This window comes from Rhopilema esculentum, chromosome 9, assembly GCF_057945365.1.
Source record: "Rhopilema esculentum isolate cy_ngs chromosome 9, ASM5794536v1, whole genome shotgun sequence".
NCBI lineage: Eukaryota > Metazoa > Cnidaria > Scyphozoa > Rhizostomeae > Rhizostomatidae > Rhopilema > Rhopilema esculentum.
In genome coordinates, this window is record NC_142823.1 from 6,900,105 (window position 1) to 6,924,509 (window position 24,405).

At 38.1% G+C, this 24,405-nt stretch overlaps 1 protein-coding gene across 1 annotated transcript in view; it reads left to right on the forward strand.

Annotated features, from left to right (window-relative positions):
• Positions 1-4,111: 4,111 nt before the first annotated feature.
• LOC135688841 (multifunctional protein CAD) overlaps positions 4,112-24,405 on the forward strand; it is a 40,215-nt gene continuing 19,921 nt past the window's right edge. Inside the window, exons 1-17 of the mRNA XM_065205872.2 lie at positions 4,112-4,269; positions 5,462-5,731; positions 6,088-6,146; positions 6,285-6,368; positions 7,143-7,296; positions 8,223-8,394; positions 8,567-8,996; positions 9,798-9,929; positions 10,691-10,924; positions 14,966-15,187; positions 15,424-15,612; positions 17,753-17,986; positions 18,870-19,007; positions 19,232-19,399; positions 21,754-21,848; positions 23,695-23,941; positions 24,288-24,386. Coding sequence (XP_065061944.2) covers positions 4,155-4,269; positions 5,462-5,731; positions 6,088-6,146; positions 6,285-6,368; positions 7,143-7,296; positions 8,223-8,394; positions 8,567-8,996; positions 9,798-9,929; positions 10,691-10,924; positions 14,966-15,187; positions 15,424-15,612; positions 17,753-17,986; positions 18,870-19,007; positions 19,232-19,399; positions 21,754-21,848; positions 23,695-23,941; positions 24,288-24,386 — 3,042 coding nt within the window. The 5' untranslated portion in view covers positions 4,112-4,154. The remainder of the gene's footprint in view (positions 4,270-5,461; positions 5,732-6,087; positions 6,147-6,284; positions 6,369-7,142; positions 7,297-8,222; positions 8,395-8,566; positions 8,997-9,797; positions 9,930-10,690; positions 10,925-14,965; positions 15,188-15,423; positions 15,613-17,752; positions 17,987-18,869; positions 19,008-19,231; positions 19,400-21,753; positions 21,849-23,694; positions 23,942-24,287; positions 24,387-24,405) is intronic.

The window sequence follows — 24,405 nt, forward strand, 5'->3', positions numbered from 1 at the left end:
GGTTTCCGTTAACAATCCATGGTTGGTGTAGATGTATTTTGAAACAAAAGTAATCAGTCTCTCTCCCAATGTCGGAGATGAAAGGATTGCAAGGAACAACATCAGTTTACAGGAGATAGTTCTTGTACCTGTGATGTTCACATAGACTATTCCAAAGGCAATAAGCTGCGGGGCAAGCCTTTTTTATTTAAAGACGAGGACTATGGCCTATTGTTTAAAACAATGGTTACTAACTGGGGCTGTAGGATTAATCCCCCCTAGTCAGTATGTTAAAAAAGCCCTGTATGTTCAGGGCACTCAGGACCATGGTGCCGCACGGAGGGATAAAGTATCGGGATAAAGTATTTTCAAATAATCGGAAGAACTTTATTGTCATTAGGCATCCGTTCCCTTCTGAAACTATTCCAAAGGCAATTGGTTGCGGGGCAAGCCTTTCTTATTTCAAGAAGAGGACTATGGCCTATTTTTTAAAACAATGGTTACTAACTGGGGCTGTAGGATTAATCCCTCCTAGTTAGTGTGTTAAAAAAGGCCCTGTATGTTCAGGGCACTCAGGACCATAGTGCCTCACGGAGGGATAAAGTATCGGGATAAAGTATTTTCAAATAATTGGAAGAACTTTATTGCTACTTGGCATCCGTTCCTTTCTGAAAGAGTTACTTAATAAATAGCAGAAATAGGCGTCCAGAATTATTATAATTAGTTTTAGAAATAGACTACTCTTATGTCCTTTTCCTACGCAAAAGTCACATCTTTTTTAGGCCTCCCCTTCAATTTCTTTCAGTCTTTTATGTTCTATGTTTAGTAATCATCGACGTTTTTACGCGACATTATAAACACTATTTTAAGATTCTTTACCAGGCTCTGAAAAGTGCAAACGTTTTTAAATCCAAATTGTATTGCATTAAGTATTAATCGGTTGCAAAAGGGCTCTGAATTATACAACAAATTAATACTAGGGACAACACTGTCTAGAACCAGTTTCGTATGAAAGATTTGGGTATCCGTTTTGTTTATTATTGGCCTATCACTTTGTCAGTTGATCGTCTATTGAGCTTCTCGCAAATAGCACTTAATTCCTTTATAATTCTTGCTCTGTCTGGAACACATTTTGAAAAAAGACCGACAAGGCAACGTATTTTTTGTAGGTGTTCTGCTTTTTTTGGACCATCAGTACATCACTCACAATGATCTCACTCATGATGCTGATCATAATCACGATGAGCACTATCAACATAATCATAATGATCGTTGGTATCAAAACCGTTCCTTGCTTATTTACTGTATATGTATAAGTTGTATTTTGCTGTGTATGAATGTACTATAATGTAGTATGTATATACGTAGTGTTATGATTTCATTATTAGTAATATTTAGTTACATGTCATAATCCAGGGGGCAGTCATGATATATTGCTCCTCCTGGGTTCCGTCCTTCTAGTGTAGTTTAGTAGTTCGTACGTACTGTGTTAGGTAATTTGTTATTGTAAGTTTTTATACCGAATAGAAGAATATCCAAGCTTACTGATTATCATTCATTTATGCTTATCATCATTTATGTTTGCTCTTCTTTTTATTTCCACTAAATCTTTCGCAGAGAAGTCACAACATTGTATTTTGAATTCAGCATCTCTTAAAATGTGCTTGATAGGTTGAAAGGAAGGGACGAGCCGCAAGGGCAAGATTGCAGTGTGCCAGCCTGGATAAAAATTGCAAATGCTCGCAGCTCCATCGAAACATAAGATTAGAAAGCCTTTGGGATAAGTTTCAGCAAAGATCATCGCAATCAAACTATGCAACAAGATACTGTGGGAATCTGAATATCCCCACATTACCTTGAATAAATACAGAGTATGTGAAAAAATGTTTGAACTACTCTGCTCTTAAAGCCTGGAACGACGATATTAAGCCTGATATTAGAGAACTCCCGACTATTTGTCACTTTAAAAAAAAACTAAAGGAGTACTTGAAGAGCTGACAGATTTGTCTATTTAAACACGACTCCCTGGAAGAACAGCATTTTAGATTGAAATTATATCTTTTTTAATTGAACAAATGTATTCATAATTAATATTGTATTAGGGTAGCTGAAGGATTGAGTCGCGTAAAAAGAAATATTATTATTATTATTTTATCATGATTATTATAATTATTATTATAAGACATATTTTCCAACCTGGGCAGAGTAGAAAAAAGGGTGCGCTCAAAGAAGTTGTCATAACCTTATAAACTGTAAAGGAGTCCTTGAGAAGTTGTCCTCAGTTTTGAGCAGACTGGGAAACGAATTCTTTAATATGTGGCCGGAGAAATAGCATAACTTGACCTTCCATAGTAAAATTAGGAGGATCATCGATAGTAAAATTTATCGACTTAGAATTAGGCGCAATTTCATCTACCGATAGAGGATTTTACCGAGAAACTGAGTTTTTTATGGCTCTGCTGAAGGTTTACCAGTCAACTTACGAAATCTTGGGCGTCACCCCCCCCTAAACTATCTACGATAGATACGCCTCTAGGATGGACTGTCCACACGTGGGGTCTATCGCAGGGGGTTCAAAAGCTGAAAAACCGTGCAAAAATCAGCCAAAATCCACAATCCGCAATGAATAAAGGCGGAAAGACGCGGCCGCAAGCTGTTGCACTGGTCCAAATCTGATCCAACATCAATTGATAACATACTTTGTAAAAACGCACCTACATCCTGAAAACCGTAAACTGTTGCCAATTTGCACCGAAAGACGCATGGCGCGTAACGGAGCAGGGTGGGGTCCCTTGCTGAAGCTGAAAGTAGTGTTTTTGGGCTCCTATACTCAACTAAACTTGAATCATGTTTTAGATCCTACGTACTCATGCTTTTGTGTTTTCTGAAAAACCTAAAGAAATAACATGATACAGCAAAATGTGAAAATTTGGCTGCCAAAGATATTTCTCATGATCTTCATCTAAGCTTTCCATGATTCCATGCAGCGTATACAGTTACGGCTTGAACGGGCATAAAAGTATTTTTAAAAAAAGTATTCTTGTGCCGTTTTATCTTTCCCAGCAAGTTGCGGCCAGTACTATCAACACCGTTGATCCAGCCTTGCTGGCTTTCGTAATTATGCTAGGAGCGATTTGCAAACAGCCAGCAAACCTCAAAGTAAGGTTTTTTTAATTCCCTCGAATAAAAAGCCATAGCCTTTTAACTGAAAAATTTCTGTTGTGTTTATCATAATACCTAGCACTAAAATTTAAATTTGTAGAGAAAAGTTCCAATTTTTCTTTGTGTACTCGAATAAACCATCTGGTCGAAATGGCCCATGAAGTAACATCAATTTCTTGAGATTAGCATCAAGCACATCTTCACAAAAAGGACCACGATCAGTTGAATAAGACTTTGAAAGATCAAGCTGTTGTGACTTTACTTAAATTAAAGGGTAAATCGCACTCTTGTTGTTCTTTTCAGGAGTTTCAGAGATTCATCAAAGACAGGGCTCATTGTCTTCGGCCTTCTCTCCCTGTGGAGGGAGACTTGAGCTTGGAAGATCTTGGTCTTTGCTTTTCAAAAAGTAGCGAAATTGAGCCTTATACCAGATTCATAAACAAAGATATTGAAAGAAATTGTGAAATGAAAGAAGATAAGCATTTTCGAACTGCGTCATTGAAGAGATCAATTAGATTTAAGATATTTGTGACATCCTCGTATATTAAATACAAAACTTTATCAAGATATAGATCCACAAGGAAAACCTATATCTTACATCATCATTTGGTTACTCACAAATCAAATCGAGTCTTAAGCACATTCCAAGGATGCTCTGAATGCTATTAAGAAACACACATTTTTATCTAAAAATCCGTTTTTCCGAGAAACTTCTTTGGGGCCCCGTCGGGGCACAAATGCTTGGGGCCCTTAGTTTTGTGGTGGACACTGTGCGTCACGCCACTGAAGATGCACCTTATGCTGAAGTCGCAGAAAATCCATTGCCAAATCCCTAGGTCGCACGTATAATAAGGGGTCGAGGCCGTGAATTCGCAAACCTATAATAGGTCCCCCATACGGTTGTGTTTTTGGAGAAGACAAAATGGTTCGCGTGAATAAATATTTCGGCATCCTTACTCACCCCAGGCCTCTTCCCAACTAGTTAAAAAGTTGGCGCGTGATCAAGCGGCAGCATGGCCATATACCAGATGAAAACTGGCAGCATGGCGGCAAAACTAATTCTTGAAGATGGGACAGTCTTTCATGGAAAGTCATTTGGATCAAGTCAGAGCAAATCTGGTGAAGTTGGTGAGTAGCATTAGTAACCTATTTTAGTTTTTTTATCAGCCCCTGGGAAGTATTTTGTCATTGGTTTCTAAACTGGCTAGGCCCATTCAGCATCACCACCGTCAGTCTCCGTAAGTGCCTCTGTATAGGGTTGTTTATTCTTTGGCTTCTGTTTGATTTCTTTCTTGTTGACTCTACTGAAGCTAAGATTGTTAGAACGTTATGCATGCTTGGACTCAAATCGCCTCAGTCATATGTTATATTATTTTTTGCCAATCAATATTTTGTTACAGCCTGTATGTAACACAAACATGTTTTGGAAACATGTTTGATGGGGTAAATGTGCTGTACATTATTTTCTTTTGATAAGAACAATTTTATAAGAACACGAGCCTCGAAATTGGTCAAAAATTAAGAACAAATTAAGAACAAGCTGAGGCTGAGCTTCTGCAAATTGCAATTTTGAACAACGTTTTATCTCAAAAACGAAGATTTTTAGCCATGTGTGGATGTTTTTTCGGTGTATATTCAAGCTTTTTGGCAAATCAGTTCAGTTTCATTATTTCAAATTCCACACATGCAATACAATGCAATAAATTACAATAAAATTGATATAATTAAAGAATAAAGAAGAGAGAAATTAGATAGAAAATAAATTAAACATATTGAATTGTAAGTGTGAAATTTCTTAAGGAGGAACTCTCTAAGTAGGTAGACTAATGAGAAGAGAGCCCCCCTATCGGATCTATAAATGAAGGCTGTCTCGCTCACTCTGTTGGCAAAAAAGGCCTAAACGCCTCCCTAGAGGAAAAAAGCTAGCAATCACACTGCTTACACCCTATTAATTTAATAAGAAAGTAAGAACAATCCAGCCCCAGATTTTCGTAAAATATTAAGAACAGTCTGCCTGAACTTAAATTTACTGGTTAATAAAAAAAGAATGCAACTACCTGTAAAATATAAATGTCTTAGGGAGAAAACATGTTCTTTGAAATCTGGAAATGCTAATGAATTAGGATTTTTAGCATTCATTATCACAAACTTAACTAGTGCTGGTTAGCATCAGAACGATCTGATTGTCACAAGTTTGATCGTTTCTGCTAGTGGTTTGGCAAGTTCTAGTTTAAGAGCAAGTAATAGGTTTAAATATTGAGAAAAATGAAAGAATTGTGTGTGAAAAACAAGTTTAAACTTGATTTGCACTTCTTTTCAGTTTTCCAGACTGGAATGGTTGGTTACCCAGAATCTCTTACTGACCCATCATACAATGGACAGATTCTTGTTCTTACATATCCCTTAATTGGAAATTATGGAGTGCCAGATAGGTCAAGAGACAGTGAGGGAATTCTTGAGAATTTCGAATCCGAAAAGATCTGGACCCAAGGCTTAGTCATTGGTGATTTGACAGAAGAGCATAGTCACTGGGCTGCAAAATTGTCACTTTCGAAATGGCTTGAAAATGAAGGCATTCCTGGTATTTATGGTGAGTCTACCTTTCATTTAGAGTACAAATCAGTGCAATATTTTCTTGAAATGTAATTCTAATAGACTAATAAATATATATATAGTTTACACCTTATAATAAAAGGATAAAAACAAATGATAACTCAGTAGATTTGAGAAGCTATTCATTCTCAGCCAGAAAATACACCATGTGTTAAACAACTTTCCTACTTTTCTGCTAAGGAATTAAAGTTATTGGATGCTGATGGTTGTTTTGTCGTTATGATGATTATACATTACTTGCTAGATTGAATCATAGATTTAACTCTTGCTTATTATTCTTCATTCTGATGATTGTTCAGGTTATTGAACGATAAAGTTTTTTGTAAACTCTAGGCATAGATACAAGAGCACTTACAAAAAAGCTGAGAGAGAAGGGAACAATGCTTGGAAAGGTATACCTATAGTTTCCAGTATTACTCAATAACCTTTAAATAGACTTTATTTAGAAACACATTCTTCCTATTTCGAAGTTTTAATCTTTTTTCATACTTGTTATTTGAATATAATATCTTTTGTGATTCATATTTTAGATAATTGTTGGTGCTGATTCTGCAGAGGTGCTGCCATTTTTAGATCCAAATACAAGAAACTTGGTTGCTGAAGTCTCATGTGAGGTACACCTTTATTATAAAGATTTATGATAATATTAGTGCTGGAATGAATTAGATCATTATTGTCTAATAACATGGACTTTTGAATGATAGTCGGCGGCAGTCCTTGATCTTCCTGACAATGAGGTTTTCTAAAAATATATAGTATTTATCAGCAGACATATTCTTTATGCCCCTGTTTGGTTATGAAATGGTTTCATCATTGAGACTGGGGTGGCAACATATGTGGAACAATTTGTGCATTTGACTGGTGTTGCCCCAATTAAACTGGCGTCTCCAGTTTTTTAAGATAAGTGTGCAGCTGGAACAGGGCTTATTAAATTAATTGACTACTTTGAACGGTATGCTCAAGAATTTGAATATCAAGAGCTACCAAGTGCCCCTGTAATATCAGATGTGCTCCTGTAAACGGATAGTTGCATAATTATAGCTTTCTGATTACCCTTAAAGGGTGTGATAGTGGGGCAGAACCACTTTTCAGCTTTTAGCAAAGTATTGTGTAAGTCTTGTATTCATTACCTTTATTTGATTTTTATAAAAACCCAAAAACGTGTCCCTACAAAGTTAAGGTTAACTTTGCATTGTAGGTATTAATGTAGGATGTGAAATGATTTCTGGCACCTCTAAGAGACAAACTTGAATGCCCAGTTACATACATAGTGTATATTTTCATTGTGCAATACCATGAACCTGTTACATTCTATGATGAAAGTTGGGTATTGCAATTGCTTGCATAATTGTTCTGTGTTTAAAAAAACCATAAAATTCATTTCTTAGAAACCAAAACTGTACAACAAAAGTGGAAAAATGAAAATTATAGCTGTTGATATGGGGATTAAATACAACCAAATAAGATGTCTATTGTCATGTGGTGTTCAGGTTAAAGTTGTACCATGGAACTATGATTTTGTTCCAGAGCTCATTTCAAAAGGTAAGCTTGTTTGTTTAATCAAGCCAATCTATTCGTGTTGTGAGATACAGTACTTAAACCCATAAACTGCTCTTTGTTTGATTTCACATGAAACTCTTTTGAAGCCATCAGCTCAAATTAACATATTCTCTTTGGTAGCACAAAACGAAATCTCTCAGAGTTATTACTCCCTGTTGCAGCCCTTTTGAAGATTGGTTCTTTCCAGCATAATGGCTAACCAGTTTTTCAACATAAAGGCTAACCAGTTGTGGCAAATAAGAACCTAATCATCAAATTCTATGTTTTTGCAGGATGTTTAAGTTTCATCTTATTGTCTACTGTTTCTTGACCTTCTCTGAACAGAGATACTTCCCCCCATGCATGGGGCCCCTCTACCGAACTATATGTTACATTAATATGTGAATGACATGATGAATTGTCAATATGTTAGATAAAATTTTCCCAAGATTTTTATTTTCCAAACGATCCTATAACTGTAGCTCAGATTTAACCAGTGTGTTAAACGTTTTTCCTGAAACAAGAGAATTTCTTAAAAAAACTTGCAAGCTGTTTGATGAAAAGTAATCTTATAAACCTTGACAAGTCTCAACTTAATTTTTATTTGCATGTATATTTATATAGTAAGGAAAGTTGCTTGATGATCCGTTGCATTAAGCGTGAACTGTCTGCGTCTATACCCAAAAGTGTGAACAGCCCTGCCATTTCAGCATTAAGCACTTTTTGACAGACTGGTAAACAGTAATCTTCGTTAATGAGAGCTTTGTGTATATACATATTTGTTTGATTATGTTTAATGTGAAAATATTTGACAATATAGATGTTTAAAAAGCATTCCAATTGTTTTGAATCCTTAGTATTAACATCATATTACTGCTTCACTGGCATAGAGATTATCAAACTATTCTTGCCTCTTATTATATTTGCAGAATATGATGGCTTGTTTCTCAGTAATGGCCCTGGAGACCCGACAATGTGCAATGCAACAGTGGAGAATCTTAGAAAGCTGCTGCAGGCTGAGCAAAATATCCCAATATTCGGGATTTGCATGGGTCATCAAATTCTTTCTTTGGCTGTTGGTTGCGAGGCTTTCAAAATGAAGTAAGTTCTAGTGAAAATTATTTCAGCTAGGTTTGTTTGGCCGAGTTGTTTGTGAATTGTATTATGAAGTCCAATCAGCTGAAGTTAGATTAAAGGCCAGGCACACTAGGGATTGTAGTGAAAGCAAGCTGATTTATTATGTGATTTCTAAATGCTTTCTCTCAATAAACAGGTATGGCCACAGAGGACACAACCAGCCTTGCATCCATTCAGAAACACGGCGCTGCTATATAACATGCCAGAATCACGGATTCGCGATTGACACAGTACAGCTACCTCTGAACTGGTCTGTGCTTTTCACGAATGCAAATGATGGAACCAACGAGGGTATTATCCATAACAGCAAGCCAGTTTTCAGTGTCCAGTTTCACCCAGAGCACATGGGTGGACCAAGGGATCTTGAGACCCTGTTCCTGTTTTTTATCAACATTGTGAATTCCTTCAAAGAAGGAAAAAGTGTTTGCCTTAAGGACAGCTTGACAAAGACATTAGAGTACAAAAATCGCAAGGAGAGTAGCAAAAAGCCATATAAAGTGTTGATCTTGGGATCCGGCGGGCTTTCAATTGGGCAGGCAGGAGAGTTTGATTACTCCGGCTCTCAGGTATATAGAAACGTATTCAGTTCAGTATGCAGAAAATGAAGCCTGTCTTGTTCCATACATTTATATAATAGTTGTTTTATCAATCAGCGGCCCATGGGCTTTCAGAAACGTTCCCGTAGCTTACAGTTAAAGCTTTTCTGTATCATAAATAAAAACACGTTTTTGAATTCTTACCACAGGAAGAGAGCTACACACTGATTGGTCAGAAACAAAGAACCAATCACATGCGCTTCTACCTCCCACGTTACTTCCGAACTCTATCTGGATATAAATGTTTCCTTTGGACATTATTCGACGTTTATACTCTGACGAGTGTCGGAAGAAAAGTACTTTAAAGGCTCTTGCGCAACCGGCAGCTGTCTAGAGAAATTGACTCTGTTTTGTATTTTCATGCAGTACGATATTAGGCTGGTTTTGGAATTATACTCGCAAAACACGCTTTGAAGACGCATCAAGTCTGTCTCTTTCTTTGTTAGAGAACTGTTAAGGGGCTAAGTTCACGGTCTTCTGGCCTAAGGGTCTGGGATTCGAGTCCTGGCCATGACAAAGCTTTGGCGTTGTCAGATTGAAAAGAGGACCAGGGTACTACTCGATAGGCTGGTCTCCTGAAAGCTGCCTTCAGATAATTGTTATAAAATAAATGCAAATGCAAGCCTTTCTTTCCATTTTCAAGTTACTTGCCCTACACACCCCCTCCCCGAAAACGACACACCCCCTCCCCGAAAACGACACACCCCCCTCCCCGAAAACGATAATGTCATCAGTCGCTACAAAGCGCTCTTGTTTTTTACTCTTGATCAGGCAATCAAGGCATTGAAAGAAGAGAAGATACACACAGTTTTGATCAACCCAAACATTGCCACTGTGCAGACATCGAAGGGATTGTCTGATAAGGTCTACTTCTTGCCCATCACTGAAGATTACGTCACGCAGGTATGGGACATTGTTTGAGTGGTATTTGTTTAATATGGGACAAAGGCAACAAGGCTATTAGCATTGCTACGAGGGCTAGCTAAATTTGGTAAATTCAAGCCGTATAAAAGTAGTATAATCAAGCCGTAAAATGTAGCTTAAGACACATGTCATGAGCAAGACTCTCGAACACAACTCCCTGCAAGGCCAACAATTATTATATAGGGATTTTTTACTTTATTCTTAAGATTTATATATTGTACGTAGTTGCAATATATTTAATTTGCTTAACAGGTAATTTGTTTATAAAGAACTGTGAGGCTAAGAATGAATGAGAAAATAAGGTGCCGTAGACAACTCCGTAGAGTCCACCAAACACAGGAGTTTGCCAACCAGACTCAGGGGTGTGCACTTGAAAAACGTAGTTTATTAATCCAGCAAAGATCTCTTTGTGAAGCACACTTTAAATAAGCATTTATTTAGAAATATTCTACCTTTTGTAATAAGCATCGTTGCCTTTCTCCGTATCTGTTCGCCTACCTTATCGCTTTCTTTACATATCGCATTTTCTTTCCTTTCTCTCTTTATTACTTTTCCGTTTTTCGTTTCACCACAAAGCAGTCAAACCTTTAAAGAATCCCATTCTCTCTGAATTAACACAGTCACAAGAGCTTCAAACAGAATAGAATCCGGGCCCATTATTCAAAATTCTGTTACCTGAATGGTTTTCCAATTATCGTCTTCTTCTTTGCATGTTATGCCAGTCGTTTCTTTGATCGTAGGTAATCGAATGGGAGAGGCCTGATGGAATCCTTCTTGCGTTTGGTGGTCAGACCGCTCTAAACTGCGGCGTGAAGTTGCAGGAAAATGGTGTTTTCGAAAAGTACAATGTCATGGTTCTTGGAACACCAATACAGTCCATTGAGTGGACGGAGGATCGGCAGCTATTTGCGGAGAAGATGGCGGAGATTGGCGAACATGTAGCGCCTAGCGAAGCGGCCTACTCTGTTGAACAGGTGAGGGATTTATACTCGTTTTCAAGTGGATTGAAAGAACCAAGAACGGGGCGGGGGAGTTGAGGTACTACAGAGTTCAAGTAGGGGGCTTGTGGTTGCTACCAAATGCTCTAGATGAACTAAGTGGGCAAAAATGGGGAATGGCTACAGATTGTAAGAGGGTCCTGCTTGTTGTCAAGTGCATTAGAAGAACCAAGAACAGGGCGGGGGAGTTGAGGTACTACAGAGTACTAGTAGGGAGCTTGTGGTTACTATCAAGTGTTCTAGATGAACGAGGAGGGCAAAATTGGGGGATAAGTACAGAGAGAAAGAAGGGTAAAGAAGGGTCCTGCTTGTTGTCAAGTGCATTAGAAAAACCAAGAACAGGGCGGGGGAGTTGAGGTACTACAGAGTACTAGTAGGGAGCTTGTGGTTACTATCAAGTGTTCTAGATGAACGAGGAGGGCAAAATTGGGGGATAAGTACAGAGAGAAAGAAGGGTAAAGAAGGGTCCTGCTTGTTGTCAAGTGCATTAGAAAAACCAAGAACAGGGCGGGGGAGTTGAGGTACTACAGAGTACTAGTAGGGAGCTTGTGGTTACTATCAAGTGTTCTAGATGAACGAGGAGGGCAAAATTGGGGGATAAGTACAGAGAGAAAGAAGGGTAAAGAAGGGTCCTGCTTGTTGTCAAGTGCATTAGAAGAACCAAGAACAGGGCGGGGGAGTTGAGGTACTACAGAGTACTAGTAGGGAGCTTGTGGTTACTATCAAGTGTTCTAGATGAACGAGGAGGGCAAAATTGGGGGATAAGTACAGAGAGAAAGAAGGGTAAAGAAGGGTCCTGCTTGTTGTCAAGTGCATTAGAAAAACCACGTACAGGGCGTGGTAGTTGAGGTACTACAGAGTACTAGTAGGGAGCTTGTGGTTGAAATCAAGTGCTCTAGATGAACTAGGAGGGCAAAATTGGGGAATGGGTACAGATTGAAAGAGGGCCCTGCTTGTTGTCAAGTGCATTAGAAGAACCAAGAACAGGGCGGGGGAGTTGAGGTACTACAGAGTACTAGTAGGGAGCTTGTGGTTACTATCAAGTGTTCTAGATGAACGAGGAGGGCAAAATTGGGGGATAAGTACAGAGAGAAAGAAGGGTAAAGAAGGGTCCTGCTTGTTGTCAAGTGCATTAGAAAAACCAAGAACAGGGCGGGGGAGTTGAGGTACTACAGAGTACTAGTAGGGAGCTTGTGGTTACTATCAAGTGTTCTAGATGAACGAGGAGGGCAAAATTGGGGGATAAGTACAGAGAGAAAGAAGGGTAAAGAAGGGTCCTGCTTGTTGTCAAGTGCATTAGAAAAACCAAGAACAGGGCGGGGGAGTTGAGGTACTACAGAGTACTAGTAGGGAGCTTGTGGTTACTATCAAGTGTTCTAGATGAACGAGGAGGGCAAAATTGGGGGATAAGTACAGAGAGAAAGAGTTCCTGCTTGTTGTCAAGTGCCCAGGGCACAATTTTTTAACTATTTTCCCTCGTAATCCAATATTCGACTTTTTTAAAGGTTAAATGAATCAATACGTCAGGGTAGTCTGAATTCTATTATGATTTTTAATCCTTAACATCTGGTTTTAATTTCATGTATGGGTGTTGTCCACTTACATTACAAAGTGGTAAAAGTTTTGAATTGGCAAACTCTTTAAGATATTGTGTCTCTGTGTCGAATTCCGAACGGCTCCTGCTTTTAATCTTCCAATTTGTTACAGTTGTTTCAATGTCTTCGGTACAGACTTCACAAAAGAGGTCGAAAACCAACCTGATCTTATCGCATCAAGTTCAGTAGATTTTCAAGTCAAAACTTAATTTACCAGTGAATCTTAGCAATTCATGTCCAGAAATTTATTTGCTATGCAATGCTACTCAATATAAAAACTTCCAATAACAAATTACCGAAAACAGTTCCTACGAAGTAATAAACTACATTACAACAGCGGAACCCAAGAGGAGCAATGACTACCCCCCCTGGAATTGGACATGTTTTATGTCATGAAGACCCCCTGGAATTTGACGTGACTGGAATAATCTAATTAGATTTTTAAAAAAATTATAAGACTACATGTTAAGACAGTACATTATAATGCTACATTAAAAAAACATACACAGTAAAAAAATACATATGCATATACATATGGATTAAGTACAATAAATTTATATGCAATTCTGGACATAGAAAACACACACCGCAGGATTTGTGTGTCAGAAGCTGTTTTTATAGTTAAGCTTCCTTTTTATACATATAATTTGGCTTAATACTTCCCTTGGTTTGCTTTTAAAGTATTTTCCATTGTTCACAGCTCCTCACCTCCTGTTCCACAGACGTGGCTGAAAACTCCCATTTTTTGCATAGGCCCATAAGAGTACAACCCCATCATGCCGTCGATTAATGTACCACACATAGGAATGTTTTTCCAACCACGTGGAACGTTAATTGAGAAGCATTCTTATATAAGAAAACCACTGACGGAAACATGATCAAGTGAGCTAAGATGAATTTAAAAAACACATGTCATTAGTTAGAGTTTAAGAACGCCTATCTTTGATTGAACCGGAATGGTAATCTACATTTAATATTTGTGGTTAAATAATTCTATAATTCATAGAAACATATGGAGTTTTTGCAATTAAGATATTTTTAAACTAACTCATCATTTTGTGTTAGGAGAACAAATAAGATTATGATTACCGTAAATCCTCGAATAAGCCCCCGGGGGCTTATTTGCAAAAATGAATAATTAGGTGGGGGCTTATTCGAGGGAGGGGGGGGGGGCTTATTTCAAAGTTTAGTATTTTTTTCAAAGGTCGACATAAAAACGAAACAATTTTCTCAATTAAATAAATTGAATAGCTATTGTCCTGAGGGGGCCTTCTTGAAATAAGATATTATCTGGGGGCTTACTTGAGGGGAGGGGGCTTATTTGCAAAAATGAGTTTTTGGGTGGGGGCTTATTCTAGCGTAGGGGCTTATTCGAAGATTTACGGTATTGGCACACAACAAGTTAAGATTTTCCGAGAACGTCATGAATTTTTAGAGAACGTTACAAAATCTTAATTGTATCAATTTGATGGTCGGGTAGTGAAGGAGACTTTTTGACTCATACTATGAGCTGGATTCATAGCGAATGTGTCTCATGCTTATCCAGTCTTATCGATATTTGCAAAATTTTCGTGCAACTTTCTGTAGAACTCTCTCAGTTATATCTACCCGTCCTTTACTGCATTTTTCACTTGTTGGCATGATATGAATGATGTCAAATGAGGTGAATGACGTGGACCTTAAGTACAGATATCCTACCTCGTGATTTTGTTAGCGTACGACAAACATCCAACCGTTGTTTCTCTGCGTACAACCATTTCCTATATTCATGCAAATGACCTCATGATAACGTTGCTAGTCATAGCCTCATGATAACGTTGCATACATTTCCTCAGCTTTTTCCCAGTCACCTAGAATGAAAACGGCAGTGCACGCTATAGTGCCTATGCATTATTATAGAGTACCGAAGTGATGACGTCACAAAACACTATTTTCCACTTTTGACTATATATCCCAAAAGAGCATTATGAAATAACTCTATGTGCAAAATCAGTTGAATATGGTACAAATTGGCTGAGATATGGCCACATAAGCATAGGCCTTTCCCCATCAAACCTCTGTAATTTGGTCTTGGTTCATAACTTAATGAAACAGACCAGAATAACAGTAATCCGTTAGCAGACTTGAAATCTTTCATTGGCCATATCTCGCCCAATTTTGAACATATCTACCTGTTTTTGCGCATTTAGAGATATTTTGTTTCATTCTTTTAGATGATGTGGTCAAAATTCAGAAAATCTAAAAATAGATTTTTGATGACGTCACACTTCGGTACTCCAAACTATTTTTTTAAATACCTCTGCTAATTAAAACTTCATAATGGTCCTTGTTCTAGTTTCCGTTCTGCACATTCTACATTTAAATCTTAGGTACAGTCTTATATTTATTTGTGTTTATTCTAAGTGAAGAATGTTGTTTTTAGGCCCTCGCTGCAGCCAATAGATTGAAGTACCCTGTCATGCTTCGGTCAGCGTTTGCTCTTGGAGGACTGGGTTCTGGTTTTGCATCTAATGAATCTGAACTGCGAAGCCTCGCAACGGCAGCATTTGCTCACACAAAACAGGTTTTGATTGACAAGTCGTTGAAGGGTTGGAAAGAAATCGAATACGAGGTTGTTAGAGACAGCTATGACAACTGCATAACGGTAAGGCAAAAAGATAAGATTATTTTATACCCCCGTGCTATTTTAAAGTCCTTCTATCTTCTTTCCTTGTTACATCAACATATTCTATTATTTCTTCTCTCTCTTAGCCGAATTATTGCATTCAATTTGGGAAAAAGGCACTCTTTAATTTTCCCTTTGACAAATAGTCGCTATTTTACTGAATGTTTTTGACACCTGCCCCTGCTTTTTGTAATTTCCGCTTCATTTTTCAATAGGTTTGTAACATGGAGAATGTCGATCCATTGGGTATACACACAGGGGAGTCGATTGTCGTTGCACCAAGTCAAACGCTCACCAACAAGGAATACAACATGCTTAGAAGTGTGGCAATCAAAGTTATCAGACATCTGGGCGTGATCGGAGAGTGTAATATCCAGTATGCACTGAGGCCAGATTCAGAAGAGGTAGCCGAGTTAATTACATAACTCAAAGTGTTGTCTTTTGAATGGTTAAGTTGAATTGACACATGCTTACTGTGTTCTTCTGGCGTTTGAAATTCAGCTTCGTGAGTTTTTCCCGCAAATGCTCAAATCGAAATAATCTTCACATATGAAAAGTTACGTTTCAAAGACCGTCAGGTACAACTCCTGATTAATCATTTCAGTCAAAAAACTTTGAAGAAAGCCGTGCTGGGGCAACTTATGCGACTTATACCAAGGCTTAAATATGGAGGTACTCTAAAGGGGTTTTCGAGAGGACCAGGCTGCTTAAGCCCTCGGAAGTAACGACCAACCCCTCTTACGATTGAGCGAATTCTTTGCTGTGCAATTCATGTAGAAACTGGTCCCATATAATGACTTAAGTTGTCTCAGTTGATGATTTAGATACAGGTAACTATAAAACTGTCACAGCCCTGAAGGCCATAGGCAGATGCCAAAGTGTATTAAGCCATCAGCCAATCATTGTTAGCCAATCAATAAGCGTGCGAGTGGAATCACGGTCACTGATTGGTCAATTCTTAATTGAAAGATGGCCTCATGACATCACAAACCAAATTTCAGGGGTCAACAGATCTTTTTAAGGATTCTCGGTCGCGAATTAACATGAACTGTCAGTAGTCTTATCTATTGACTTTTTATATTCACGATTGGCTGTGTTGCCCTTTTTAATCCAACGCTCTTGTGTATGATATCCATCAACCTAATTTATGTGTTTCCAAAAAGAACGTTTCAATACCTTTTGGATTAAATGGATTTGCTGGCCATGCGAAAAATTAAGGAGGTGATACAGAAACCACATTAAGTGCTAAATATCCGATACACTAGCTTTGCTGGTGAACGGACGGAGAAGTACACGGTTTCTTTGTGGAATTGAAGGATCATCTCAAGGAGCGAGAGGCTGTAGCCAAATTGAGCCATTGGTTGCGCAAGTACTCTGGTGTTGAATAAGCCTAATTAGTTGAACTCCTAAACCACAAACTACTCAAAAGAAATCTCCAACTAAAGCTTTATTACTGGCGTGAAACCGTTTGAAAGATCACAAGGCATCACGCTGTCTGTCAAGACGGGGCCTAAATATAGTCTCATTGGTTTTTTATTGTAACCGCTTCCAGCTGCCATATTTACCAAAATGTGGTGTTTATCGTTTCATTAGAATGGCGTACTCTTAAAGTCATGTAACCTTGCCCGGGTTTTCGAGATTTTCAGTGCCCTTCTCTTACAAAGAAAAGGATGGCCTATAAAGTGTCTTTGACGTGTCCAGAAACGTGGTTTTCCTTCCATTGGGCAGTTTCGCTAGGCTTTGAGCAGTGACGTAACGCAATTTAGGGCACCCTGGTTTTAACTAAGGGCCCCCTGATAAAAAAGGGTCCCTAGATTTTTTTAATGTCCATGTTGTTCAGAGCTCCCTCTAGCTAACGAAGAAAAATTTTATTTTGACATATTGCTTTGGTGTTTTACACCCTCTTGCAGTCCCGAAATAGTGTCTTATTCTCAGTTTTCCCCCAGGTGCTTCCGTTACGCCACTAGCTCTGAAAACCTTCCTATGAAAATTAAACGAAAATAAGGCAATGTTTAAGTTTCTGTTGGTTTTTGGCCTTTCTTATGGCTGTTGACTTAATGACCGCCATGTTTTCTGCACTTTGGAAAAGATAGAACATTTTAGTAGATCTCTTTTCTATAATTCGGTATCCAAAATGTCACAATACCACTTGTGACAGTAGCGGCGCCACGGAGGCACACGTCCTCCCAGTTCTCGGCAGAATCAATTTTTTTTCGTCTAAATTCGATGAGAAAATGTTGGAGTAGGGGTAATGTTTTGACAACTTACTTTTTAATGCTATGATTTTCAAACTGCCTTTACGTAGCCATAAGTTGGTCGTGGGCCTTCCTTTGAAGTAAAATTGTTGTTTCATGTTGGTAAAAGAGCGTTTTCTAGTGTAAAAATGGGCGTGGCCCAAACATTTTTGTTTTGTACCCCCCAAGAGCCTAGTGGCTGGTACCGCAATTGACTTGTGCCACCATTAATTTGGTTGCTCTCTCAAGGACCCTGAGTGCCACTCCTTGGAACAAGCAACAAAACCCATTGTTTCTCATTCTTTTTCAGTACTTCATCATCGAAGTGAATGCGCGTCTGTCACGCAGTTCAGCTCTGGCATCCAAAGCCACGGGCTATCCGTTGGCCTACATCGCCGCAAAACTGGCGCTTGGAAAGGCGCTGCCGGAGTTGAAAAATTCCGTTACCGGATCGACAACAGCCTGTTTTGAACCGAGTCTGGACTATATTGTGGTAAAGGTGCCAAGATGGGATCTTAGCAAGTTTAGCAGAGTGAGCACAAAAGTAAGTGACGTAAATCTCAAGCAAATTATTCGATTCAAATATTGCAATTTGAAACTATGCTCTCTTGTTTCCCTGTTGCATTTGATCAAGATTTCCCTGTTGCATTTGGTAAGAGGTCGTGTCGACTATTTAATGATACCAAAGTACCTCTGTTCTCTCATTTATGTCTTATACAAAAGTCCTTTTCTACTGATTAAGGGCCCAGACTCCAGATTTGGTAGTCTAAGCAAGTTGCTGCTTAGGTGGTTGATTTCTTTGAAGTTATATCGCAGGTCTGGCCATTTGAAGAGAGCCATAGCTGAACTGCTCGGGGGTGCTGCTGATTGCTCATCTAGACTAAATAGCGAATTGCTCTCCTTGATAAAGATTTTTTTATTTTTTTTTTATATTTCTATGAATAGCTCACCTTGAAATTACTAATGATCGACGCTAATTCTCAAGTTTTAATTACTGATGAATTGATTTTGTGACTTCTTTGAAGAAGGAAACGTCCTTAAAGGCATAACGACCTGTATGTTGTTGAAATGCAGACTTAATTCTTACAATGTGTAGTACGATTTTGTTATTTTACAATCTATCATAACGTTTAATGCAGTAGATCTTATTTCCGCTGTAGTATCGATTCAATAATCCCTTTTCCTCATCGAAATTATGTTAACATTTTATTTTGGGATGTAAGGTGTAATTTGTGAAGATTTGTTATGCTAACTTTTGCGTTTTTTCCCTTGGTTAACAATAGTTTAGTTGGATGATGGGGCAGAAATACTCCAAAGAGGAATGTACTATAAATGCACAAACCAGGGTATTCCAACGACCCATAGATGACAATTATTTAATTTTATTAATTTTCCTCATCTTGTTAGTTATTTTTTCTATTTGTCAGATTGGCAGCTCGATGAAAAGCATCGGTGAGGTAATGGCAATTGGGAGGTCGTTCGAGGAGGCAATTCAGAAGGCATTGCGAATGGTAGACGAGAAGTACCTCGGATTTTCGCCATGTGGTTTGGAACCTTCAGACAAAGTAAGGGGGCGTGATAACGCTTGTTAGAGTGCCCGCAAGCAAATTTTGTTTTTCGTTTGAATTTTAGGTTTCATTTTCACTGTGGGTATAATCTTAAAGTTTTAGAAGATTTTCTTTGTAAATAACAATGTTTATAGCTGGTATTTCTATATTTTTTTAATGATAAACTAGCCTGGACTATTTTTTTGGTTACGTGAGCCCAATCTTTCGTTTCTTTTGTTCAGGAACTCGAAGAACCTTCAGACCAGAGGATTCTCTACCTCTGCGCAGCCTTGAAGTCTGGCTACACCATCGACAGGCTGTATGAATTGACAAAAATCGACCGCTGGTTCTTGTATAAATTTAGAAAAATAATCGAATTTGCCCATATGCTTGAAACCAATTTCTGTCAGGTGAGTCTCCATGGTCAATATAGTTTTTAATATATATTTATAACCTGCACATAAGAGGCTTAACTTTTTAAGAACGTACAGTTTAAGCATGAGATAAAATCCATTTAACATTGACACCCGGGCTTTCGTCCATTCATTCAGAGATATGTATCCTATCTTCTGATAAACGTCTTCAATGGACACTAAATATTGCGTAAAAGCTTTATACGACAGGTAGAGGACGAAATTGGAGACAAATAATTCTTCCAAAAATCTCTAAAAAATCTGTTTCTCGGATGACTAATGATTGGGCGAGTGATGATCAAATCGAACCCGACAAAAAGCGTTTGTTGTTGCCTGTATTCCAGTTAAACCTCAATGCTTAACGCTCACACACCCTTTGCTTTTCCAGGATTGGCTTTAGGCCCATGTTAACAAACTCAACACCGGTTGTTCAATGTACTTCATTGCATAACACCCTTAGCAAGCTGGGTTAAAGAACTAAAATCTTTTTGTTTGGGTTCTAATTTTGGTCCATCAAAAGTAATTAGGTATTATGTGCAACTGACAACTTGCGGGCCCCAAGAGCTCTGTTTTTCATAACAGTTTTTATTCTGTTGACTGACTATCTCCTTCTTTATATAGCTCCTAAATCGAGGGAAAAAAGACCATAAGCATAGCAAACGTTGAGGGTGCTTCTGCTCTTATCATTATGATTATCATTATCATCGTAATAGTCATGACGTCATCATAATGATCTTTATTATTTTGGCGTTGTAGCAGATCTCTGATTGGAAAAATTGCACGTTTTCTACATCTTGTTTTTTTGGCAGTAATCGCTCGAAAAATTTACTCGTCCATTTCGATACAAAATCTGAAGACGTTCTGTGATGAATTCTAAATACAAGCGTTTTGCCAATCCTTTGTCGATGAGATGAAAATACATCTTATATAATACTTGGCATCTGTATGCCAACATGTTGACCCGGCATTATAATGCAAACACGTCAAAGACATTGCGCAATTGGCTTATTTTATAATCTTGTCAGTAATTTTTTCATTTAAATCGACCAAGGTCTTAAGGTTTCATCTTTTTATTGATTTTCTGTGCATATAATAAATAACAGTTTGTTTTGGGAAAGTTTTTTTATATTGTTTTTATTTTGCGCGGAATAAAGTTTTTAATTCTTTAAACAATGATTTTTGGTTTATTTGGTTTGGTAATTTCATCATCAGATCTTGAATTAAATAAAGTTGTATTATTTGTCGAATTGACCATTATTCATATCCAAAGGCGATACGCCTTTGAAAAAACATAAAGTTGAAATGAAATATTTGCAACTTGTATGGAGGTCCTCCTATTCAGCCCTATGTTTTTTATTTTCTTCCGGGCAATTTTTGCTGCCCTAGAAACGAGAAAAATTTTAGCCACACGGAACAGTCCAGTATTGTTGTACGAAAATCCAATAAAAATTGGCTTAACGCGATTTCATCTTCAGCAAATTATCGTCTTAAAGAGTTTTCAATATCCATTTACGCTGGAGGCTCGGGTTAATAAATCCCTTTGGCAAAACTGACGGAACAGGTCCTCAATGATTGTTTCTAATGCTTTGTCGATCCGAGGTTGCCAAAGTGCCTGAGGAGTATTGGGTAGAAAGAAGATTAATAGGCTATATATATGTTGATGAATAAGTAGTGAATGCGTTTAAATTGATCTTTTCATGACTGAGGTGCTTCGTTAACTGGGTCAAACGATTAACTAATTTTATGCAAAGGAGGAAAGCTGTTAAACAAAAAACCCGTGTCAGGCATGGGCAAGGAGGCAAACTAAATTGAGACTAGACTATCATGTAATTCATCAGGAGTTTATTTATTGCTTATAAACTATTATTGCTAGATGTCTGTTCGTTAATCAAGTTATGGTTTGACGGGGATAATGGCGAGGGTGTCTTTTGTGGGGGGGGGGGGAGTGAGACTGTGGGGGGGGGGGGGTGGGGGTGATTGAGCCTTGTGATTATAACAACCGAGTTGTGTTCACGCCTAACCTGCTGAGTAAATTTTAGCATGTTTGTTTTCTCTTAGAAAAGGTTTTCTAAGGAAGGAAATATTTAGAAGATGCCAGAAACAACAACATTTAAATTGAAATTTGTCCATGTGTTTGAAAAACGTATAAAAATGATAAGGTATTCATAAACTTGTTATGGAGGGCAGTCATAACGCGTCATTTAATGAGAAATCTCTCCAGTCGCCTACTTTTTCTCTAGGTTTTCTATTTCGGCTTTGCCTAGCGTACAATTCCTATTATTTTTCAGCTTCTTTAAATGCATGGTAAATTAGTTATTTCTTGATCTGACGTTGTACGTTGCTGCTTTCAGGACCCTGGAACGGCAACACGCATACCAAAAGATGTTCTTCTCGCTGCGAAGCAGCTTGGCTTTTCCGACAAGCAGATCGCCAAGCACGTGCAAAGGTGACCCTAATGTTTTTATTGTTGCAGATCAGAGTACTTTCAAGAACTGTGTCTGTTCTTCTCCATTTACCTTCCACTTAAAAGTTATTTTAATGCAAAACTGCTATTTGTTTGCAAAACTGCTATTTGTTTGCAAAACAAATGCAAAACGTTACCGTTCTGTCCAATTTTGCCCGTTTAGCTAGATGTTGTGAGAGCAGAGCTGTACAGGCAATGGTGTAAAGAACAGGACTGTTATAAGTTGCGACTGCGAGTTTCACGCTTATTGCGATCATCAGTCAACGTGTACTTAATATTCTATATGAATGGGTGTTTTGATAAAAAGGCAAAGTCTCATGAATATGTTTTATTAGCTTAAGATGATTATCGAATACTTTATGATAACGAAAAGCATTCATTCCAGGGCAAAAGATTATTCTTTGACAATCTTCTCATATAAATCACACACTATTTTACTAATGAATAGGTTTAGCTAAAAAGCAAATGCCTTCAAATGTTTGATTTTCAACACTCGAAAAATTCATCATATGAAGGCTTTGAACTTTACTATAATTGAGTTTAATTTAACAAGTTGCCTGAATCCAGAGGTTTCATCCTATTGTGTCGAATAGACTCGACTTTAAACCCTCTACAGTTTACTATAGATCTATAGATTATATAGCGTCTGACAATCCTGCTCGAATAATTTCCCCCTGGTACATTTCCTACCTTATAGACAAAGACCGTGATATTTTTACTATAGGCCCTCTACCTCTCTTTAGCCTTTTCCTTTAAAATTCTTTCTAAAAAGGTTAATCACGAAGGCTTTAGCCCCTCCCCCCAATAAATTCCAAAATGTACGTAAAACCATACAAGGTTTGTTTTGTTTTGCCCCTAAAAATGTCTTAGCCCCCTCAATCAACAAAATACTCCGTGGTCTTTGTGTAGAAGACGGTCCTTTCTTGAAGTAAATCTTTAAAAAGATAAGAAGTGATGCTTCAACCGTCATTGTTTACATTCTTGGCGTCGTTACATGGTTCACAAAGACCGAGCAGGGTTTCTTATTCCTCTCATTCGCAATTGATTAGTGATCAATGGGATTCCAGTTACCTGATAGCTATCATTTGCGCAATCACTCGTTTCAGATACTAATTCCCCTCATTCGCAATTGATTAGTGATCAATGGGATTCCAGTTACCTGATAGCTATCATTTGCGCAATCACTCGCTTCTGATACTAATTCCCCTCATTCGCAATTGATTAGTGATCAATGGGATTCCAGTTACCTGGTAGCTATCAATAGCGCAATCACTCGTTTGTGATACTTATGATAAATGGATCTGTATCGCACACGAACGGCATCTTACCATAACCGTTGCGTGATGATCAAGTTAAAAGTGCAATTTGGAGTTGCGATCTAGAAATGTTTTGTTCTACGTATACATCAATGCAAGAGTGGCATCTTCAACAGCAACTAATTGCTCCCTTGTACTTTTCCTTTAAGAAAGTCACCATTTTGAAATAAGTGCCTTTACTGGAGAATACCTGTCTTTGACGGGGAACTTCGATGACGTAGTGTCTTTTCCTGCCACGATTGGAGCGATTGAAGTACCTTTCAGTTTTCTTTAAATTGATTACACTCTTTTTCTTTTCTATAAGAATATTGTTTATAAGAACATTCAGGCACAGATTCATCCATTTTTTGAGAACATTATAAGAATGTTGCTCAGCCTCAGCTCGGATATTTGTGTCTCATTGTGTCTCATCTCAAAACGAAAATTTCTCAAGAATTTCGAGGCTTGAAAATGTTTATAGTACTCTTATTGATAAGGGAGTGCATTTAAATGAATTGCATTTCTTTGTTTAGCACCAACTTGGCTGTACGAATGCTGCGAATGGAGCTGGGTGTCATTCCAAACGTGAAGCAAATCGATACGGTGGCCGCTGAATTCCCTGCCAGTGCCAACTACCTCTATCTGACCTACAATTCCTGCGAAAATGACGTTTCATTTGGCGAGAAAGGTGTCATGGTGCTTGGTTCTGGCGTTTATAGGATTGGAAGCAGCGTGGAGTTTGACTCTTGTGCTGTTGGTTGCATTAGAGAATTGAGACAGGTGTGGCAATTTTACTGTAATAACATCAGTCCATTTGGTATCATGAACATTTTTTTGGTTTTCTAGCAAAGTCCCCAAAGGCTACATGTTTACCTGACAGTGTTTGCCCCTCTTCTTGATGTTTATCCGTCTCCACATCGAGCGAGACCTTTCACAGCCTCGACTTCGTCACCGTCGTGTAGCTTTCTCTTAATAAGCTGTGTTTATTACAGTCATATAGATTACACTGTTTGATAGACCCAGGTTGTTCAAGTTACTCTGTAATTTTCGCAATGATTGCTCAACTCTAATAACCCTTCTTACAATGAATTAGCATTGACTTTTTTCTCCTGTGTCTTATTTCCAGCTGGGTAAAAAGACGGTGATGGTTAACTGCAATCCGGAAACTGTGAGCACGGATTACGATGAATGTGACCGCCTTTACTTTGACGAGATCTCTTTTGAGGTAACATTTATTTTGATAA